General features: G+C 49.9%; 1 protein-coding gene across 1 annotated transcript; it reads left to right on the plus strand.

The window, feature by feature from the left end:
- Positions 1-10,970: 10,970 nt before the first annotated feature.
- On the plus strand, positions 10,971-15,149 carry LOC135817304 (uncharacterized protein K02A2.6-like). Its single transcript, XM_065330503.1, has one exon. The coding sequence runs from the start codon at positions 10,971-10,973 to the stop codon at positions 15,147-15,149; it is 4,179 nt and encodes a 1,392-aa protein (XP_065186575.1).
- Positions 15,150-18,314: the final 3,165 nt, after the last annotated feature.

The raw sequence follows: 18,314 nt of genomic DNA on the forward strand, positions 1-18,314 counted from the left end.
CTCTCTCTCCCTCTCTCTCTCTCTCTCTCTCTCTCTCTCTCTCTCTCTCTCTCTCTCTCTCTCTCTCTCTCTCTCTCTCTCTTTCTCTTCTCTCTCTCTCTCTCTCTCTCTCTCTCTCTCTCTCTCTCTCTCTCTCTCTCTCTCTCTCTCTCTCTCTCTCGCTCTCTCTCGCTCTCTCTCTCTTTCTCGCTGTCTCTCTCTCTCTCTCTCGCTGTCTCTTTCTCTCTCCCGCTCGCTGTCTCTCTCTCTCTCTCGCGGCAAGTGGGGCAGTAGACGAGGGCCAATAGCCGTGCCCAGTCCACCGTGTCCCGTGTGGTCTGTGGGTAATGAAAGCAACACCGTGCTACATCACCGAACAACAGACACTAGGTGCATTCGTCAATAATCATTTTAACGTTAGTTTTCTAAAACAGCACAAACATCAACCGAGCAAGTTTCACAATAAACTAGACGAAAAGAACGAAGAGTCCAAGTAGCGACTCTCCAAAACTGACGAGTAGGTAATGCTTGAGGGTTGAAAGACGGTGAAAGAGGAAAGAAAGAGGGGAGAAAATTGGAAGGGCTTATCAGCACCCAGACTATGAAAATTACTACAAGAGGGATGTAATAATGGATGCTAATGTCCAGACATAGAGATGAGACAGGATAATCTACACCAGGCAGGTGATATAAATAAATAAAGATATCGAGAAGATTGCAACGGAAGTTGGAGGCGAAACAAAATTTTAGAACAAGTCTAGTTCGCATGCATCCACACAATCAACGTATGTGAAGTGTCGTCTGGACTGGATGTATTAATAGCGCGGATGCATGCAAACTTGACTTGTTCTAGAATAAAAATTATAGAGAAGAGACAGTGTAATGTGTCAATGAAACCATGCAGTACACAACAGGTACACACACATCCAAGATAACACTATTAGTATTACTACATGCACGGACTGTCTGAAGGAGTTCTTGCTGAAAACACTGTAGGCAGCAGAGTGGTGGGGAGCTGCAACTGGACGTGGCCGCGGACTACGCCCAGTATCACCTGCTCCATCTTTAGCCGGCTGAGCCACCTTGCTGCAATCCTCTACTGGTATGCAGTTTGGGCTCGGCCTTGCAGTTGTGTCCACTGGGCACTGTGCAGCGGATGATTGTATGCCGAACAACGCTGCTAATTCCGCCAGGCTGGGCTCGGGCAATGGGTCGGGGATAGAAACATTTGGAGGCACCGTTGGCGGCACTTGACTCTTGGCACATTGACCAGGAATATCTCTGCACACCTGTAGCAAACAGTACAGTTGAGAGGCACAGCAATACCTATGTGAGTATTTGTACAATAGGACCGTGATGCAGTACAACGATGACTGCATGTACCAGGTATTACCATCCTCACGTTGCCACTTCTCCTACAGCACTGTCGAACGCCGAAGAACAGAATGCTGAAGAAGAAATAGGCTAATACACTATATTGTACACTGTAGTACATAAAATTTAACAAGTACGGCCTGCGCTACAAGGCTGCTCTCCCCCCCCCCCCCCCCCCCCCCCCGTTCTCCTCCGCCTGACAGTACACTGACCCTCCGCGTCGTTGCACATCGTGCTGCACTTGACAGCCTTGATCTAATTCCCGCCCCTGCCGAAAACCCAGCTGGGAAGTGACACAGCGTTGGGGCGGATCAGCAGTACTTTACGGTATGCACACCGTGTCATCACTATCATGAATATCAGTAGTACCTGTTTTTCTCATCAACCACCACACCATAACCACGCTCTACAGTGAATGAAAAATCTGTAAAGCGTCGAATGCTGCTGCTTACCTATAACACTTATTTGATCAGTATACTCTTCTTAGCAACTATCCCTGGTACTAGTGACTGGTTCTAGACTAGGCAATGACAGTCGATGCCCTTCAAACGTTTCCCTTTCATTCCCAAAACCTGACGAATACTTCCTATTATATTTACAGACAGAATTGCGGTGGTGAAGAGTGACTAAAAAGACCGTGACAATGCCTGGCTAAAAGGTCGTAAACACATGCCTGCACATGCAATCTATCCCAGCAGCAAGGTCATACCTCTAAGGTTAGCAGATACAAGTGGAATCCTGATACAGGTCTGCTCTCGATATAACAACTCTCCCGTGTACATAAACCGCGCTAGTAAGTTACGCAAAAAATCAAATCCCGCGCCGAAACGGCATCACTCCCATACAAATTTTGTTCTACGCGACATAATCCTACATAACTCACGATACGGCACGGTCCCTGGCGTGCGCACTCTCGATACAACGTAAGTTCACGTGCACAGTACGATCAAGCGGTAGCTGTAGCTAGGCAGTTTAGGCCAGTTTAGTTCTGCATAACGTAAACCTCGGCATAACGCACCCTACGGTGCGGTCCCCGACGTGCGCACTCTCGATACAACGTGCACGGTTGAATCCGCCTTGTAATTCCCTTCATTTTGAGGCAAATCTGTGTATTTTACACACGGTTTTCTACATAACATAACTCTCGCTATAACATAATTTTTGCGTGGTCCCAGAGATGACGTTATATGGAGAGTAGACCTGTAATTCGGATATGGCTTCATTCGAACATGCCGCTTAAGGTGGCAGACTACCCAAAAATTCGCTGAAAAATCGAATTTGTAAATTCATATTGAGTGCTACGTCAGTTGAAAGAGCATGAATAGCTGCAAATTCTCTGAAAATTGTGTCCCGATCTGACCGGCCGTTCAAGAGTTATGGCCGAAAATGTGCCCTTGCAAGGAAAGATTTTTTTGTTGCACGCTGTCATTTGTTGGCAGCACTGTATTTGAATCTGAGCAGGCCGTGCGCAACTTGTCGTATCATGGAAACACGTGAAAGTGTGCAGAATTTTGCTCCAAGTCCAAAAAATCAGGTTTTTGAGCCGCGTATTGGGCTGCACGGCGGCGGGCGAAGCCCGCCGCTGTGCAGCAGGACTTTTGCCAGCACCCTCGTGACGTTGCAGATATGTGGCTTGATTATTGTAGTTGACGTTGATTTAGTGACTTTGGCAAGTTTGAGTCGTGTCAAGAAGTCAGGTAGGATTCAGTACTAGGCAGTAGTGAAACGTGAGTGGTAGTCTTTGCCGGTTTCTGAGGGTATCCTGGATTTGGTGTGCAGCGCTGTGGAAATGGCTTGCTGTGGAGGTCCCAGCACTGGATGTTGTATCAAAGGTACGACCTCGTAGCACGTGCTAAACCTAAAAAAATTCAAAAATTGACTTGGGTCTGTGGGAGTGTGTGAGAGAACGCCCACTCGTTCCGTTGTGACAGATCCCAAGGCCTCGTTGAGGGGCCCTACCCCATCACCCATGGCTGCTTCTGGACTTGTTCTAGGTTTGAGTCCCGCGCACGAACAGAATGAGCACGAAAATGTGAAAAAATTGTAAATGCATTTGTTTGGCTCCTGGGTGGCTCGCACACCGTGGCACTATGCCGGAAATTTGAGTTTTTCCGGCCTGGAAAGCCTGTCAGTGAGGCGCAAGAACTTGTTAATCATGTCCTGAGGGCCAGCATAGTGGCAGGAGTGTGTAACAGTCCAACTAACTTCAGTAGTCATTCTTGGAATAAGCAATGATCCTTGCCATAATGCATTCTTATATACATGAACAAGCAATGATGGACATAACACCTAACAGCAGCAGCGTGATAATAGCAGGTGATAAGTGTATCCTATTCCTAGTGTTAGTAGTAACAGTGAATCTGTTACACCATTCCCCCCTCTCAACTGTCAGAACAGGACCAATTCGAAGGAACAGTTATGGTAACTAATGATCATGCATGGATATGTGGAATGCATGGTAGCCGAAAACAACACTGATGAACTCAAGATCCAGTGCATGTCCTCTGCAAATAACGCCTGGCTGGCAGGGAAGCACTATCCTAATCATGCAGAATGCTACATTTCTATTGCAACACGTAGGAACTAGCAATACAACTGTGGCTGCCAATTAAATAGCAATTTATGAAAAACGGTCCAGGTAGGTTTTCAGCGGAATAATAGCGTGTCCTGCTTCATCCATCAAGTATTCCTCCGGCTCCCAGGTGGCATCTCGGTAGCCCTTCCATTTCACTAGGTACTGCGTGCGCCGTCCTCTCTTCTTGTGCGACAACACCTTTTCGACAATGTACCGCGTATGGCCATCCGCATCGGTTAGGGGTGGAGGTGCCGGCTGAGTACGGCCCGGTATCTCATTGCCATGGTACAGCTTGAGGGCAGCAATATTGAACACTGGATGGGCCCGAATGATTCTTGGAAGAGCTAATCTGTACGCATTCGGGGCCACTTTCTTCTGCACCTTGAACGGCCAATACCACTTGAGCCTTAATTTGTGTGAAGGCCTGTCTCGTTCCTCGGGCGTCAGCAGGAAGTCCCTGAAGACCAACACCTCATCCCCCTCCTTCAGGGCGTCCTCCACCCGTCCTCGATCCGCATACAATGATTGCCGGGCCTGCGCCGCCACGATGGCATCCTGTGCCTCACGTAGTGCCTCTACGCGGCCATCCAGCCATGACAGCGGACCATTCGTGTCCATGCCAGCTCCAGCTTTCTGCTTCGTCAATAAGCTCGAGGGAGTAACTGGATGGCATCCATGGTTGAGGAAAAATGGCGTGTTACCTGTTGACGCTTGATCGGCATTGTTAATCGCAAACTCACATAGCGATAGGAGTTCATCCCAATTGTTTTGCCTATGGTTGACGAAAGCTCTTAGCGTATCCTCAATGACACGGTTCACACGCTCAGTCATGCCATCGGTCTGCGGGTGGTTGGCCGTGCTCATTTTTAGCTCCACGCCAAGAATACTGAAAACCTCCTTGAAGAACGCCGACGTGAATCGCGGATCTTGATCACAAACTATCGTTTTGCTCAAGCCATGGGCAGCAAACACATGATCCACGTACAATCGGGCTGCCTCCTTAGAGTCAACATGAACAGTCGTCGGGATCAGGTGCACATACTTCATCAGACGGTCCACAAAGGTTAGAATGGCGCTATGTCCTCGGCAGGTCAGCGGCAGTGACATGATGAAATCCATGCTGATGTCTGTCCAGGGCTGTTCGGGGACTGGAAGGGACTGCAACAGTCCTGCCTTCGTCTGGCTACCCTTTACGCGTTGGCACCGGTCGCAAGATTTAACGAAGTCCTTCACAGTACTTCTCATGCCTGGCCAATAGAAGTATCTGCTCAGCTTCAGGTAGGTCCTGTCTCTCCCCGGATGGCCGGCCGTCAGGCAATCATGATTCTGTTTGAGCAGTTGCAGCCGTACCGGACCGCGAGGAATGCAGAGGCGAGCATCGCCCGATGTTACTAGGTACAGCCTCCGGTCCACACTGTTCCAGACGTATCGCTCATGCATGGCGTCTTCGCTGCAAGCCATCAAGCGCTTGATTACTGGCGAAAGCTCTGGGTCACTATCATACCCTGCTGAGATCTGATTCGCAATTCCTTGATTCACATCCAGAGAGAACTCGATTCCATTCAGTTCCAAGTCTGGTCGACGTGACAACGGGTCTGCTATGTTACACTTCCCTGGCTTGTGCTGTACCGTGAAGTCATAGTCGGCCAGGAATTCAATCCATCGAGCCTCTCTCTTGGTTAAGTTTGGTTTGGTCCTGAGGTAGACAACTCCCATGTTGTCGGTGTAGAGTTGAAAGTGGCGAAATAGGTAGACTCGCCAGCACTGCAGGGCGTACACTACAGCCAAAGTTTCTCGCTCGGCGGCCGTGTAATTCCGTTCGGCAGAAGACAGCTTTCGGCTCACGTAAGCCACAGGATGCCAGGACTGGTCCTCTGCTTGCTGCGTTAAGACTCCTGCCACAGCAAAGTCACTTGCGTCAGTCTCAACGCGGAAATCCTGACTGACGTTTGCTAGTCGCAACACTGGTGCATCCAGCAGAGCAGACTTCAATCGCTCAAATGCCTCCTGTCGAGTCTGATTCCACTCGAAGCGCACATGTTTCCCTGTCAGTTCCTCCAGGGGGTTGGAGATGGCCGAGAAATGGTTAATGAACCTTCGAAAGTAATTAGCGAATCCCAGAAACTGTCTTACGTGCGTGACCGTCGTCGGGACAGGCCAGTTATGCACGGCCTTGATCTTCTCTGGATCTGGAGAAATGCATTGGCCGTCTATCCGGTGCCCAAGAAACAGAACGTCTGTCCGGCCGAATTCACATTTAGACGGTTTGCAATATAGCTCATTCCTCCTGAGGGCGTTTAAGATGGTTCTGACATGATCGAGGTGCTCCTCCCATGATTTGCTGAATATGAGGATATCGTCTAGAAACACCACAACGAATTTACGCAGGTATGGCTGGAGGACACTGTTCATCAAGGTTTGGAATGTTGCCGGGGCATTTGTTAGGCCGAAACCCATCACTGTGAACTGAAAGTGACCGAATGGGGTATTTATTGCTGTCTTCGGAATATCTGTTTCTTCTATTCGAATCTGATTGTAACCGGACCTCAGATCTAGCTTGGTGAAATACGCACTGCCTTGGACGGTATCAAAGAGGTCGTCAATATTCGGTAGGCATGCCTTGTTCTTAATGGTTATGCGGTTTAGCTCACGCCAGTCGCATACCATTCGAAGTGTTCCATCCGCTTTCTTAACGAAGAACACAGGGGCTCCGTATGGGGATTTGCTGGGCTGGATGAATCCTCTACGGAGCAGCTCGGTGAGCTGAGCTTGAAGCTCATCCATCTCTGGTTTTGGTAAACGATATGCTGCACGAGATGGCGGTTTAACTCCTTCTTCCGTTTTTATCTCGTGATCTGCGCCTCTTCTGGGTGGCAGCTTGTTTGGAAGCTCATCGGGAAAGACGTCCCCGAACTCCTTCAGCAGGTCCTTGACATCCTTCTGATCCTCCCTACCCGGACTATCCACCGTCTGTGGCTCGTCCGGATCTGCTGTCACATACGCTAGGATTCCTTCTGCGCCACCTCTCATTGCATGCCTAGCCTGCTTCCCTGAGATGAGGAACGTCTCGATCGGTGGGTTGGATTTGTCCGTGCCATCATTTTCACTCGGTTGACAGATGATGGATCCACCCTCCAGCTTGATTTCATTGGTACGAAAATTGATCTGTGGGTTCGTCCGGGTCAGCCATGGTTTGCCGAGGATCACGTCATACCGCGTCATAGGGAATACTAGGAACTGTTGGTGCTCGCTAAAGTCACCGACTACGGTCTTTAAGCTGTCCGTTTTCGTAATAGGCTGTGAGCGGACCGATCCATCAGCAAGTGTGACATTCAGGACGTCGCTACCGGTTGTTGTGGAGATGTTGTGCTTCTTGACAAAGTCAGTTGAAATGAAGTCGTGGGTTGACCCAGAATCCAGTAGCATGGTAACGCGACGTCCATTCATCTTGCCCTGGACGCGCATTAGGTCGTGTTCGTTGTCGGCGGAAATGCTCCCTGTGCTGGCGGTTACTTCATTAGGCCGGCCAACAGTATCAGGTGATGAATGCTTGACAGGCGAGGCTTGAATTTCGGTCTCCTCGAGGCGTGGTTCCTCATTTGCTAAGGGGCTGAATTTGTTCTGAACTTTGATTCGTGGCCTATTCCTGGGTGCTCTCGTGTTCGCCAGTAGTCGCACTCCCTTCCTTACTGGCGTCCATCGTTTAAAGAAGGCTTGCTTGTGGCGTTCCTCCCTCCTTCTGGACAGAATCTGGCAATATGGCCGGGTTTCCTGCAGGTGAAACACAGCCTTGAACGACCCTCTGGCTCCCTGGTTTCTCTCCCACCGGATGGTGTTGGTTGGCTTGACCAGGGTCCAGGCTGGCGCCTCTGATGCCCTGGTGCGCGCACTGCCTTGGCGTAGCTTGCTTGGGCTAGCCGCATCGACTGGTCTGCTGAGACCGCAGCTCGTATGGCTTGGGCCAAATGTTGCGGATGCTCCTTAACCCTTTATTACCGGATTACTTGCACAGCATGCACCAGAATTACGAATTTCAGCACAATTTCCAACTTCACCAGGTCATAACTTTGGTCTCCTTCACTTGATTTTCACAATCTAGGGCTCGTTGGAAAGCTCTTGGCGAGAGCAACGCCAGGGTACCAAGCTCCATTATCCAGTCGCCACAAATCAGGCGCGGTAACACAGCAAAGTCGTCTCCAAGCCTGATATGCAAGCAAATTCGTCACATCAACGCCATTCCACTCTCCTTCATCGCAGAACGCTCAAATTTGTTTGAGACGATTCAAACTTCAGCCGACTACGTCATTATCATGTGCTTAGTCGCTCAAAGAGCACACGAAAAGGGATTTCCCCCAAAAATGGCGAAGTGATCGATCAAAAATTTGAATTTGCCGAGATGAGAATACGGCGCGCGATATCTCTGGCGTCCGACATCGTAACTCTTCGGCGATTGTTGCATTGGATAGCTTGGAGTTTCCGCTACCAAATAGACCTTTCGATTGTTGAATTCGCACAAGAAATGATGGAGTTACGAAGATATTACCGGCCTACAGACGTTCGATCATAATATATGATCGAAAGTCTGCAGGCCGGTAATAAAGGGCTAAGTACCTCACCGCTTAGGCCCTGAGCCAGCCCACGCGTGAACAAGATAGCTCTGGAGTGGTCATCAAGCTCGGGAACTTGTAAGCTAAGCCGCGAAAATTTGTTGATGTATTCGTCAAGAGTCTCATCTTGGTGAAGAGCGAATAAGTCGATGCGCGCCTGTTCCCTGTCATAAACCGGGCCGTACACTTCTCCCAGCTTGCTCTTCAGGTCTGGCCAGTCGGAAAACAGCGTGTTTGCCTCCTGAGAGGCGATAAACCAAAGACGAGCGTTGCCCTCCAGAAAACTCGCCGCGTAGCTCAAGCGCTCCTCCGCGTTGTCCAGCTGCAGGGACTTCATGGCGAGTTCGATGGCGAAGGCCCACTCCTTGAACTCTCTTGTATCTCCACGAAACACAGGCGGAGACTTAACATGGCGCATGCGTGGCCTCTCTCCGCTGGGAGCTTGAGCACGTCTTGGCGTTTGATCTGATCCATCGCACTGACCGAGTGCGATAAGGTGATTCAGACGCTTCTGAATCTCGAATATACCGTAGGCGACTAATGCGGCCACTGCGCATAGCCCGAACACGACGAAAAGAACAACCATCCTCTTGCTACCAGTGTAACAGTCCAACTAACTTCAGTAGTCATTCTTGGAATATGCAATGATCCTTGCCATAATGCATTCTTATATACATGAACAAGCAATGATGGACATAACACCTAACAGCAGCAGCGTGATAATAGCAGGTGATAAGTGTATCCTATTCCTAGTGTTAGTAGTAACAGTGAATCTGTTACAGAGTGTGTGGTCAAAATTTCACTCAAATCCATTGAGAAACACCAAAGTTACGGTCAATTGAATGCCATATGAAATTTATGGGTAGGCTGCTAAGGTGCCAGACTACCCAAAAATTCGCTGAAAAATTGAATTTGTAAATTCATATTGAGTGCTACGTCAGTTGAAAGAGCATGAATAGCTGCAAATTCTCTGAAAATTGTGTCCCTATCTGACCAGCCGTTCAAGAGTTATGGCCGAAAATGTGCCCTTGCAAGGAAAGATTTTTTTTGTTGCATGCTGTCATTTGTTGGCAGCACTGTATTTGAATGTGAGCAGACCGTGCGCAACTTGTCGTATTATGGAAACACGCGAAAGTGTGCAAAAATTTTGCCCCAAGTCTAAAAAAGTCCAAAAAATCACGTTAATAAACAACGTATTGGGCTGCACGGCGGCGGGCGAAGCCCGCCGCCGTGCAGCAGGACTTTTGCCAGCACCCTCGTGACGTTGCAGATATGTGGCTTGATTATTGTAGTTGACGTTGATTTAGCGACTTTGGCAAGTTTGAGTCGTGTCAAGAATTCAGGTAGGATTCAGTACTAGGCAGTAGTGAAACGTGAGTGGCAGTCTTTGCCGGTTTCTGAGGGTATCCTGGATTTGGTGTGCAGCGCTGTGGAAATGGCTTGCTGTGGAGGTCCCAGCACTGGATGTTGTATCAAAGGTACGACCTCGTAGCACGTGCTAAACCTAAAAAAATTCAAAAATTGACTTGGGTCTGTGGGAGTCCGTGAGAGAACGCCCACTCGTTCCGTTGTGACAGATTCCAGGGCCACGTTGAGGGGCCCTACCCCACCACCCATGGCTCCTTCTGGACTTGTTTTAGGTTTGGGTCCCGCGCACGGACAGAATGGGCACGAAAATGTGAAAAAAATGTAAATGCATTTGTTTGGCTCCTGGGTGGCTCGCACACCGTAGCACTATGCCGGAAATTTGAGTTTTTCCGGCCTGGAAAGCCTGTCAGTGAGGCGCAAGAACTTGCAAATCATGTCCTGAGGGCCAGCATAGTGGCAGGAGTGTGTGGTCAAAATTTCACTCAAATCCACTGAGAAACACCAAAGTTACGGTCAATTGAATGCCATATGAAATTTATGGGTAGGCTGCCCCCTTAAGTTAATTAGAAGTTTTTCCAGGTCCGATTTCTATCAATACGATTCCCACATAACAATTTCTGGTAATTCGAACCTCGAACTGGACATGTTCGGTTAATTAGAAGTCCCATGGATTCCACTTACATAAAAAATGTGTGGGATTTGTGCTGATAATTCGAAGTTAGCAAAGTGTAATTCGAAGTTCACTGTACACTGTACTGGTTGTTATGTTATGACGTAATGCCGTACAACTTTAGCTCTACTGTGTATGCACGCACGCATATCTTTGAAGGTCTTCTCTGTCGTTTACAGATTGAATCTTGTCAGTTTTTCTACTTCGTATATTCTAACCAATAAACTACTTGTCTCTTGTCTACCGAACCTAACATGGCGCAGTGAACTACTAGTAACCTGAGTACGGAATATTTGACAGCCTGTAGTTGTCCGTGAATTCTGTAGCCTTTTATCTTCAAACGATCGATCGTGTAGCAGAAGTGTCTTGTAGTTGTAGAATTTGTAGAATTGTCGTGATGGCGGAACCTGGAATTTCTCCAATCAGTGCTGAAATCGTATCCCTGCTCGCCTTGATGCAGCAGCAGATGAAAGCGGCTGAGGCACGCGAGACTCGCCTCACCACACTGGTCGAAAACGCAACGCGCGACAACCAGACACCACCCAGCACTTCGACATCCTGCAGTCAGAAGCCGATTTCTGTCGAGCGACCGGTGTTGCTCAGCACTGCAACCATGGTCGATTTCACGGCATGGGAGGAGGCTTGGAGAGATTATGCTGTGTGCCAGCACCTCGCCAGCCAAAGTCGTGAGACTCGGGTGTCCGCTCTTCGCCAGGCGTTCGATGCCGACATTCGTCGTTTCATGCGCGAAGATGTGATTGTCATCTCCCACAGTGCCGATGCTCCGGAGATCATCATAGCAGTAAAAGCGTACATCCGACGCCAACGGAACCCCCTCCTAGATCGAATTGCGTTTTACGATAGAAAGCAGCAGCGCAATGAGTCATTTGACTCCTTCTTTACTGCAATGAGGGAGCTGTTTGCACAGTGTGATTTCCCTGATATGGAGCTGTGCAGTACGTGTACACCTCAGCTATGCAGTACTTGTCCCCAGAGCCTCCGCAAGGTGACGGACGACATGATGCGAGACCGCATCGTAGTTGGCATAGCCAACGACGACACGCGCCATAAGCTCCTGGCAGCTCCGTCCCTCACCCTGGAAACCGCGGCCAAGATCTGCAGGGCTGAAGAAGCCGCACAGCAGACCGGTGACGGCATGGTACCGGCATCCGTGAATGCCGCAACAAGGTCATCGTATCAACGCAGCAAATCCGCTTTGGTTAGTAAGCCGAAATCTGCTGCAGCTGACAACCCGGCGAAGTGCTCGCAGTGCGGACGATCCCAGCACACGAAGTCAATGTGTCCTGCCAAGGGCAAAGAGTGCCGTAAGTGTAAGGGCAGGGACCACTTCGCGGCAATGTGCCGCAAGACCATCGCATGCCTCACCATTCACGCAGTGCAGGCTGGTGACAAAGTGATGCTGTCAACACGTCTTGACGACAACGACCGGTCGTGCACGTTAGAGTGGTTGCCAGATACTGGCTCGGATGTTGATGCTATTGGTGCTAGTCATCTCCGCAGACTTGGTGGCAGTGTAGCTGATCTGGAACCTGACCCCGACCATGTTGTCGCCGTGAACGGTCAGCCATTGACCAGCTTGGGAACTGTTCCCGCCAGGGTTGTCGCTCGTGATGTCACGCACACCACTCGTCTACATGTGTATGACGAACTCAGTAGCGCATTGCTGTCGCGCTCCTCGCTCAAGGCGTTAGGTTTCTTGCCGCCTAACTGGCCACAGATCGCTTCAGTGACACAAGGGACATCCCGTTCTGCAGAGCACAGCAACCCTACACCAGACCAGCGTGTACGTATCCGCCAGGACCTCCTCGACGAGTTCGCTGACGTATTTGCAGAGGACACGCTCCGACCCATGGACGGTCAGCCGATGCACATCCAACTCGCGCCTGACGCCCAGCCGTTCAAGTTGAACAATGCCCGTTGGTTACCTTACGCCTATCGTGACCAGGTGAAACTCCAGCTGGACAAGATGGTTGCAGATGGCATCATCGCACCGGTCTCAGAGCCAACGGAGTGGTGTCACCCCATCGTCATAGCCGAAAAGAAAGGCACTGCAGAAGTCCGGATGACGGTGGATTTCACTAAGCTTAACAAGCAAGTCGCCCGGCCCGCGCATCCCATGCGCGCATCTCGCGATGTTGTTTCTAACCTTGGTAATGCCCAGTATTTTACCAAGCTGGATGCTCGCCACAGCTACTGGCAGGTCCCCTTGGACGAGGAGTCCAGAAGCTTGACCACATTTATCACACAGTGGGGCAGATATCAGTACCTGCGGAACCCACAAGGTCTGATTTCTGCTGGCGACGAATTCAACCAGCGGACCGATGCAGCATTCGCTGGTATTGAGCAATTCTCCAAGGTCGTGGATGACTGCCTGGTCTTCACTGATTCCTTTGAGCAGCACCTGGAACGAACTCGTGAAGTTCTTCAACGCGCTCGTCGGTATGGTATCACCCTGTCAGCCAAGAAGTTTGCTTTCGCCGAGACCGAGATCAATTTCTGCGGCTACGTGATAAACAAGTCCGGCTGGAAGACAGACCAGGAAAAGACCCGCGCTATCACCGACTTCGAGATCCCTGCCAATCGCACTGACTTGCGATCATTCATGGGTCTCGTCAACCAGTGCAGTGATTTCACCTCAACCATCGCCGAACACGCAGCGCCTCTCCGCGGTCTGCTGAAAGCCAAGAATGAGTTTCTCTGGCTACCCGAGCACACAGTCGCTATGGACGCTGTGAAGCAAGCACTTGTTGACCCACCGTTATTGGCCTTCTTCGACCCGTCAGCACAGACACGTCTCGAGTGTGACGCCGCTAGGACCAAGGGTCTCGGATTTGGCCTCTGGCAGTACCAGAATAATTCGTGGCGCCTCATTCAGTGCGGCAGCAGATTCATCACCGACACTGAATCCCGGTACGCAATGATCGAACTGGAGATGTTGGGTGTCGCCTGGGCCATCCGAAAATGCCACACCTATCTTGCTGGCATGTCGTTTCATGTAGTTGTTGACTATCAGCCCCTTGTTCCAATATTGAACACATACACACTGGACCAGGTTGAGAATCCTCGGCTCCAACGTCTGATGACCAAGGTACAACTCTATCAATTCGACGTCTCGTGGCGCAAGGGCTCTGAGCATGCCTTTGCTGACGCCTTGTCGCGTGCTCCAGTGCAGAACCCGGTTGCCGATGATCTCCTGGGAGAAGCCGACTCGCTATCTGGACAAGCCATCCGTGCATGCCTTCAGCAGGATGACTCCGGATCAGCACTATTTGGTCTCCCGTTCTACGAGCTCCGCGATGCCGCTCAGTCTGACGTGGATTACGTTCAGTTAGTCTCCTATATCCGTGACGGCTTCCCTTCTGCCAGACGTCACATGCCACCTGCTCTCGCTCCGTATTGGAATGGCCGTGAGCACCTCACCCTGGATAACGGCATTGTCCTCCGTGGCTCTCGTCTTGTTGTGCCCCAGTCTCTACAACGCCGTGTACTGACTGACCTGCATTCGTCTCACCAGGGCCTGGAACGTACCAAGCGTCGTGCGCGTCAAGTGGTTTACTGGCCGAGGATGAGTGATGACATCACAGCCCTGATCCGTGCCTGCCCTGTCTGTCGTGAGCTCCAACGTTCGCAGCAGAAGGAGCCATTGATGCGCGAGCCACAGCCGACATTTCCATTCGAGTATGCCAGCGCAGATCTCTTCTCCTGTCAAGGCTGGCAGTTCCTGGTATATTCTGACCGTCTGTCCGGCTGGCCGTGTGTAGCTCGAATTGGCCGTACCGCTACCTCCCATGACATCATTTGTCACTTCCGCCGTTGGTTCGCAGATGTTGGCGTACCGCGCAAGATATTCACTGATGGAGGCCCGCAGTTTGCCGCTTCCCGTGTACGTGAGTTCTGTGAGCGTTGGGGTGTGGGACAGTGCTTTTCCACCCCACACTACCCTCAATCCAATGGCCACGCGGAATCAGCAGTGAAAGCAGTGAAACTGCTCATTGAGAAGACGACCCGGAATGGAGATCTGGATGTAGACTCCTTCCAACGCGGACTGTTGGAGTGGCGCAATACTCCCCGCCCTAATGGCAGCAGCCCCGCCCAAGTGTTGTTCGGTCAGTCCCTCCAGTCGTTTGTGTTCGCCCACCGTGCCAGCTTTGATCGACACTGGATTGCGTCTGCTGAAGCTGTGGACTCTGTAGATCCGAAAACACATTATGACAAATCGGCCCGCTCTCTCCATTCTCTACAGATTGGCACCCATGTTGATGTTCAGCACCACCAGACCAAGCTGTGGTCCATGCGTGGCGTCATTGTAGCAATTGGCAGTCGGCGCGACTACTTCGTCAAGATGCCCAGTGGCCGTGTCCTCTGGCGTAATCGCCGCTTTCTCCGTCCGTATGTTCCCCCGTGTGTTGACTCCGCTAGTCATACGCCTTCCCCAACTTCATCAGTACGTGTACCTACTGACGCCGCTACCCAGCCTGTTCGTCGTAGCACTCGTATTCGCAAGACACCTGATCGTCTCACCATTACATCTACGTCTGGACAATCATATGTGTGACAATGTTTGTCTGTAGCATTTGGTCTCATCTTGACATCATGCCTATGTCATTTCATCTCGTCTGTTATGACTTTATTTATTTTTGTTGAGACAAAACCAGGTTTTATCTCAGAAGGGGCGTGAGAGTATAATAATTATGTTACTGTGTTTGTTATTTTGTGTCCGGTTGACACCCATGGAATTTTATCTTCGAAGGGGCGTGTTATGTTATGACGTAATGCCGTACAACTTTAGCTCTACTGTGTATGCACGCACGCATATCTTTGAAGGTCTTCTCTGTCGTTTACAGATTGAATCTTGTCAGTTTTTCTACTTCGTATATTCTAACCAATAAACTACTTGTCTCTTGTCTACCGAACCTAACACTGGTCAGTTCAGTTTGCATGAGCAAGCTGTGCCGCTCAGTTCAGTATCCGTGAAATCTGTGCCTAATGTCCATAGCGCAACTCTGCGTGACCGTGAGAGCATTTTGACATACATTGTGTTGTGGGTTCATGTTTGGATAATTAGAATGTCCGGATGATTAGAAGTTTTTTCCTGGCATTTTGAGGTTCGAATTATCACGATTCCTCCCACCTGGAGCACTCTTTCTTATCACCATTACCACCGCTGCTTCTGCACATCTCACGCCGTACATATTCATTGGTGCAACCGGTACTTAGTACGAAGTGTGTGAAAAACCGGGTGGAAAGCGACATCCCCGCCGTCGATACCCAATCACGGTGTGAATATTCAACGGATGGACAGACGGACAGACAGAGACAGACAGATAGACAGGCAGGCAGGCAGGCATAAACAGGTAGGTTGAGAGAGAGAGAGGATTTAATATCATCTAAGTTCCAATACGCATGCACTATACTTTAGATACTAGAGAGATTGCACACAACGAAAATTCGTAGCTCCGTAACGAAACTTTTTAACGAAAAAAAAGTTAACGAATATTCGAAAACCGTGTGGTGGCGCACAGTGTGTGAACTTTTTTGCAGTAGGTCCACGTGGCGTGCCCGCGGGTATAGTCAAGACAGGGAGTTCTAAAATATCAGTATTTTAGTACTCCACGTTAAGAAAAATATTCTCGTAGATCTGCTCTGTTTCGGTCGCGTTTGGACGAATCTTCGTAGCAGCTTTCGTTAATCGAACCCGGGCAGTAAAGATCTTACGAAGTTTCGTTGTACGCAACCTCTCTAGTGATCATAAGCTAACTATGGTACACTCACCGTCCGTTCTAACACTCACCGTCTGTTTTAAGGGAAATGGGAAGAACCTATCAGTAGCCTGATTCGGAGGACGAATAAATCTCTCCACAGTATCTACATGGCCGCCCGTGTCGAAGAAATACCTCAGCCGTAAATCGCCCAATGTTTCCAGGTAAGGAAGCGTGACGTCAACTTGTGAATTTTCCAGAGTCCGTGGCTGTCCGGGAGCCTGCACCGTTGGAAGGAAGAAATCGAACACGCCGGAACCGTCCGCCTGAGTGACCTGAAGCTCCCTGTCATTCAACTCACTAAATGTACTTGCGGATTGGATAGTACTGTGGCCATTGAATTCATCAATCAGAGTCTGCGCAGAGAGTGCAAAGGATTTCCCGCTGAGAATGCCGAACGCAGCAGTGTAGACAGTTGAAGGACTAAGCTCAGTGTCATCTGCCCCACCTTGAGCGAGCAAATTCACGTCGCGACACTCCTGCTCCAGAGGGCGGTTTGCGCCTGGCCCCGATGTTGTGTCCACTTTGCACTGCGCGGCAGAGGATTCCATGGCAACCAGCTTTACTACGTCCGTCAGTCTATCACGCAGGTAATGAAAACTGCTGGGGACGAGAAAGAGCCCTGTGTCACCAGTGGCATCGTGTTCGGCACGACGGACACCACATCACTACTCAATGACATCAGCAAAACGGGAGCAGTGCTGGATGTTGCTGATGGTACATTGAAGTGCCCCGGCCAAGCCCATGTCAGTGATCATTTCAGCATGTACATAGAGCTACCGGACAGTATTGTCCCAAGCAACGTGGAGCAAGAACAACTGGACAACATTGGACTGGAGATATTAATATCCGGTCTTGACGAGGACACAACCAACGTGTGTACGCCGCTTACACCTGTCCCTGGACGTATACAGGCTGAACATACTCCGTTACAAGCTGGTTGCTACAACGTCTCAGCCAAGATCGGCTGTGTCCCCCTGAAGGGTAGTCCACAGAAGCTGGTGGTGTCAGCGTCTCAATGTTTTGATGGAAATCGCTGTGGCAGTGCTTTGAGTATCACCAATGATGGTCGCTCACTGAGTTGTACCAGGGATGATTGGTCATCAGCATGTACCACACCCATGGCCACTGGTACTGGTAGCAGTACACTGAAGGTGAGGATTGACAATACCCTACGTGGTCACATCTGTCTCTCCGCCTGTTCATCCAGTAATCCAAACCTGACAGGCACCAATCAACAGGGCAAGGCACAGTGTTTTGGTTGGTATGGCGCTTATGCTGATGACCAGCACACTGGCACAGCCCTTGGTCAGCCCTGGCGAACTGGTGACGTCATTCACCTCACCGTTGATCATGACCATCACACTCTCACTGGCAGACATGAGAGAACGGGCATCACGGAAACCATCCCGAACGTCACAGGTAACCTGTACTGGATTGTGACACTCTACAACGCGGGTGACAAAAAATCACTCTGGTGTAGGAGAACGGGTGGTGAACACTGCAGATTGCCTTGGCTATCAATATGATCAACCAGTGTCTTCACCTCTTGTACGTGTGTTTCCCAGTTACATGTATTTGACCTGTTATGTGATACATCAATGAGTGCACTACAATACTACTCAAAGTAGCAAGTATATGTATAGGCTAGTTCCCCTCCACCCCTGTTTTTTGCATAATTACAGTATATCCATTACGGGTGGTAATTTCCCTGACAGTTTTCATCAGTGTATTACTGCATAGATTGTACTGGGTGGTTATTTTCCTACCAATTATCATCTGTGTCCTACTCTCTGCATAGATTAATATCATTCTTGGGGAAGACTCCAGCTGAGTCTTACACAAACTGGGAATTTGTTGTTGTTGTGGAAGGCAGGGCGATTTTGAGCATGTGGTGTGGCAAATGCGCATCTGATGTTCCAAGTATACGTGATCCGACCTGCATGGAGCTTCTCACTGTT

Source organism: Sycon ciliatum, chromosome 1 (genome assembly GCF_964019385.1).
Source record: "Sycon ciliatum chromosome 1, ocSycCili1.1, whole genome shotgun sequence".
Taxonomy (NCBI): domain Eukaryota; kingdom Metazoa; phylum Porifera; class Calcarea; order Leucosolenida; family Sycettidae; genus Sycon; species Sycon ciliatum.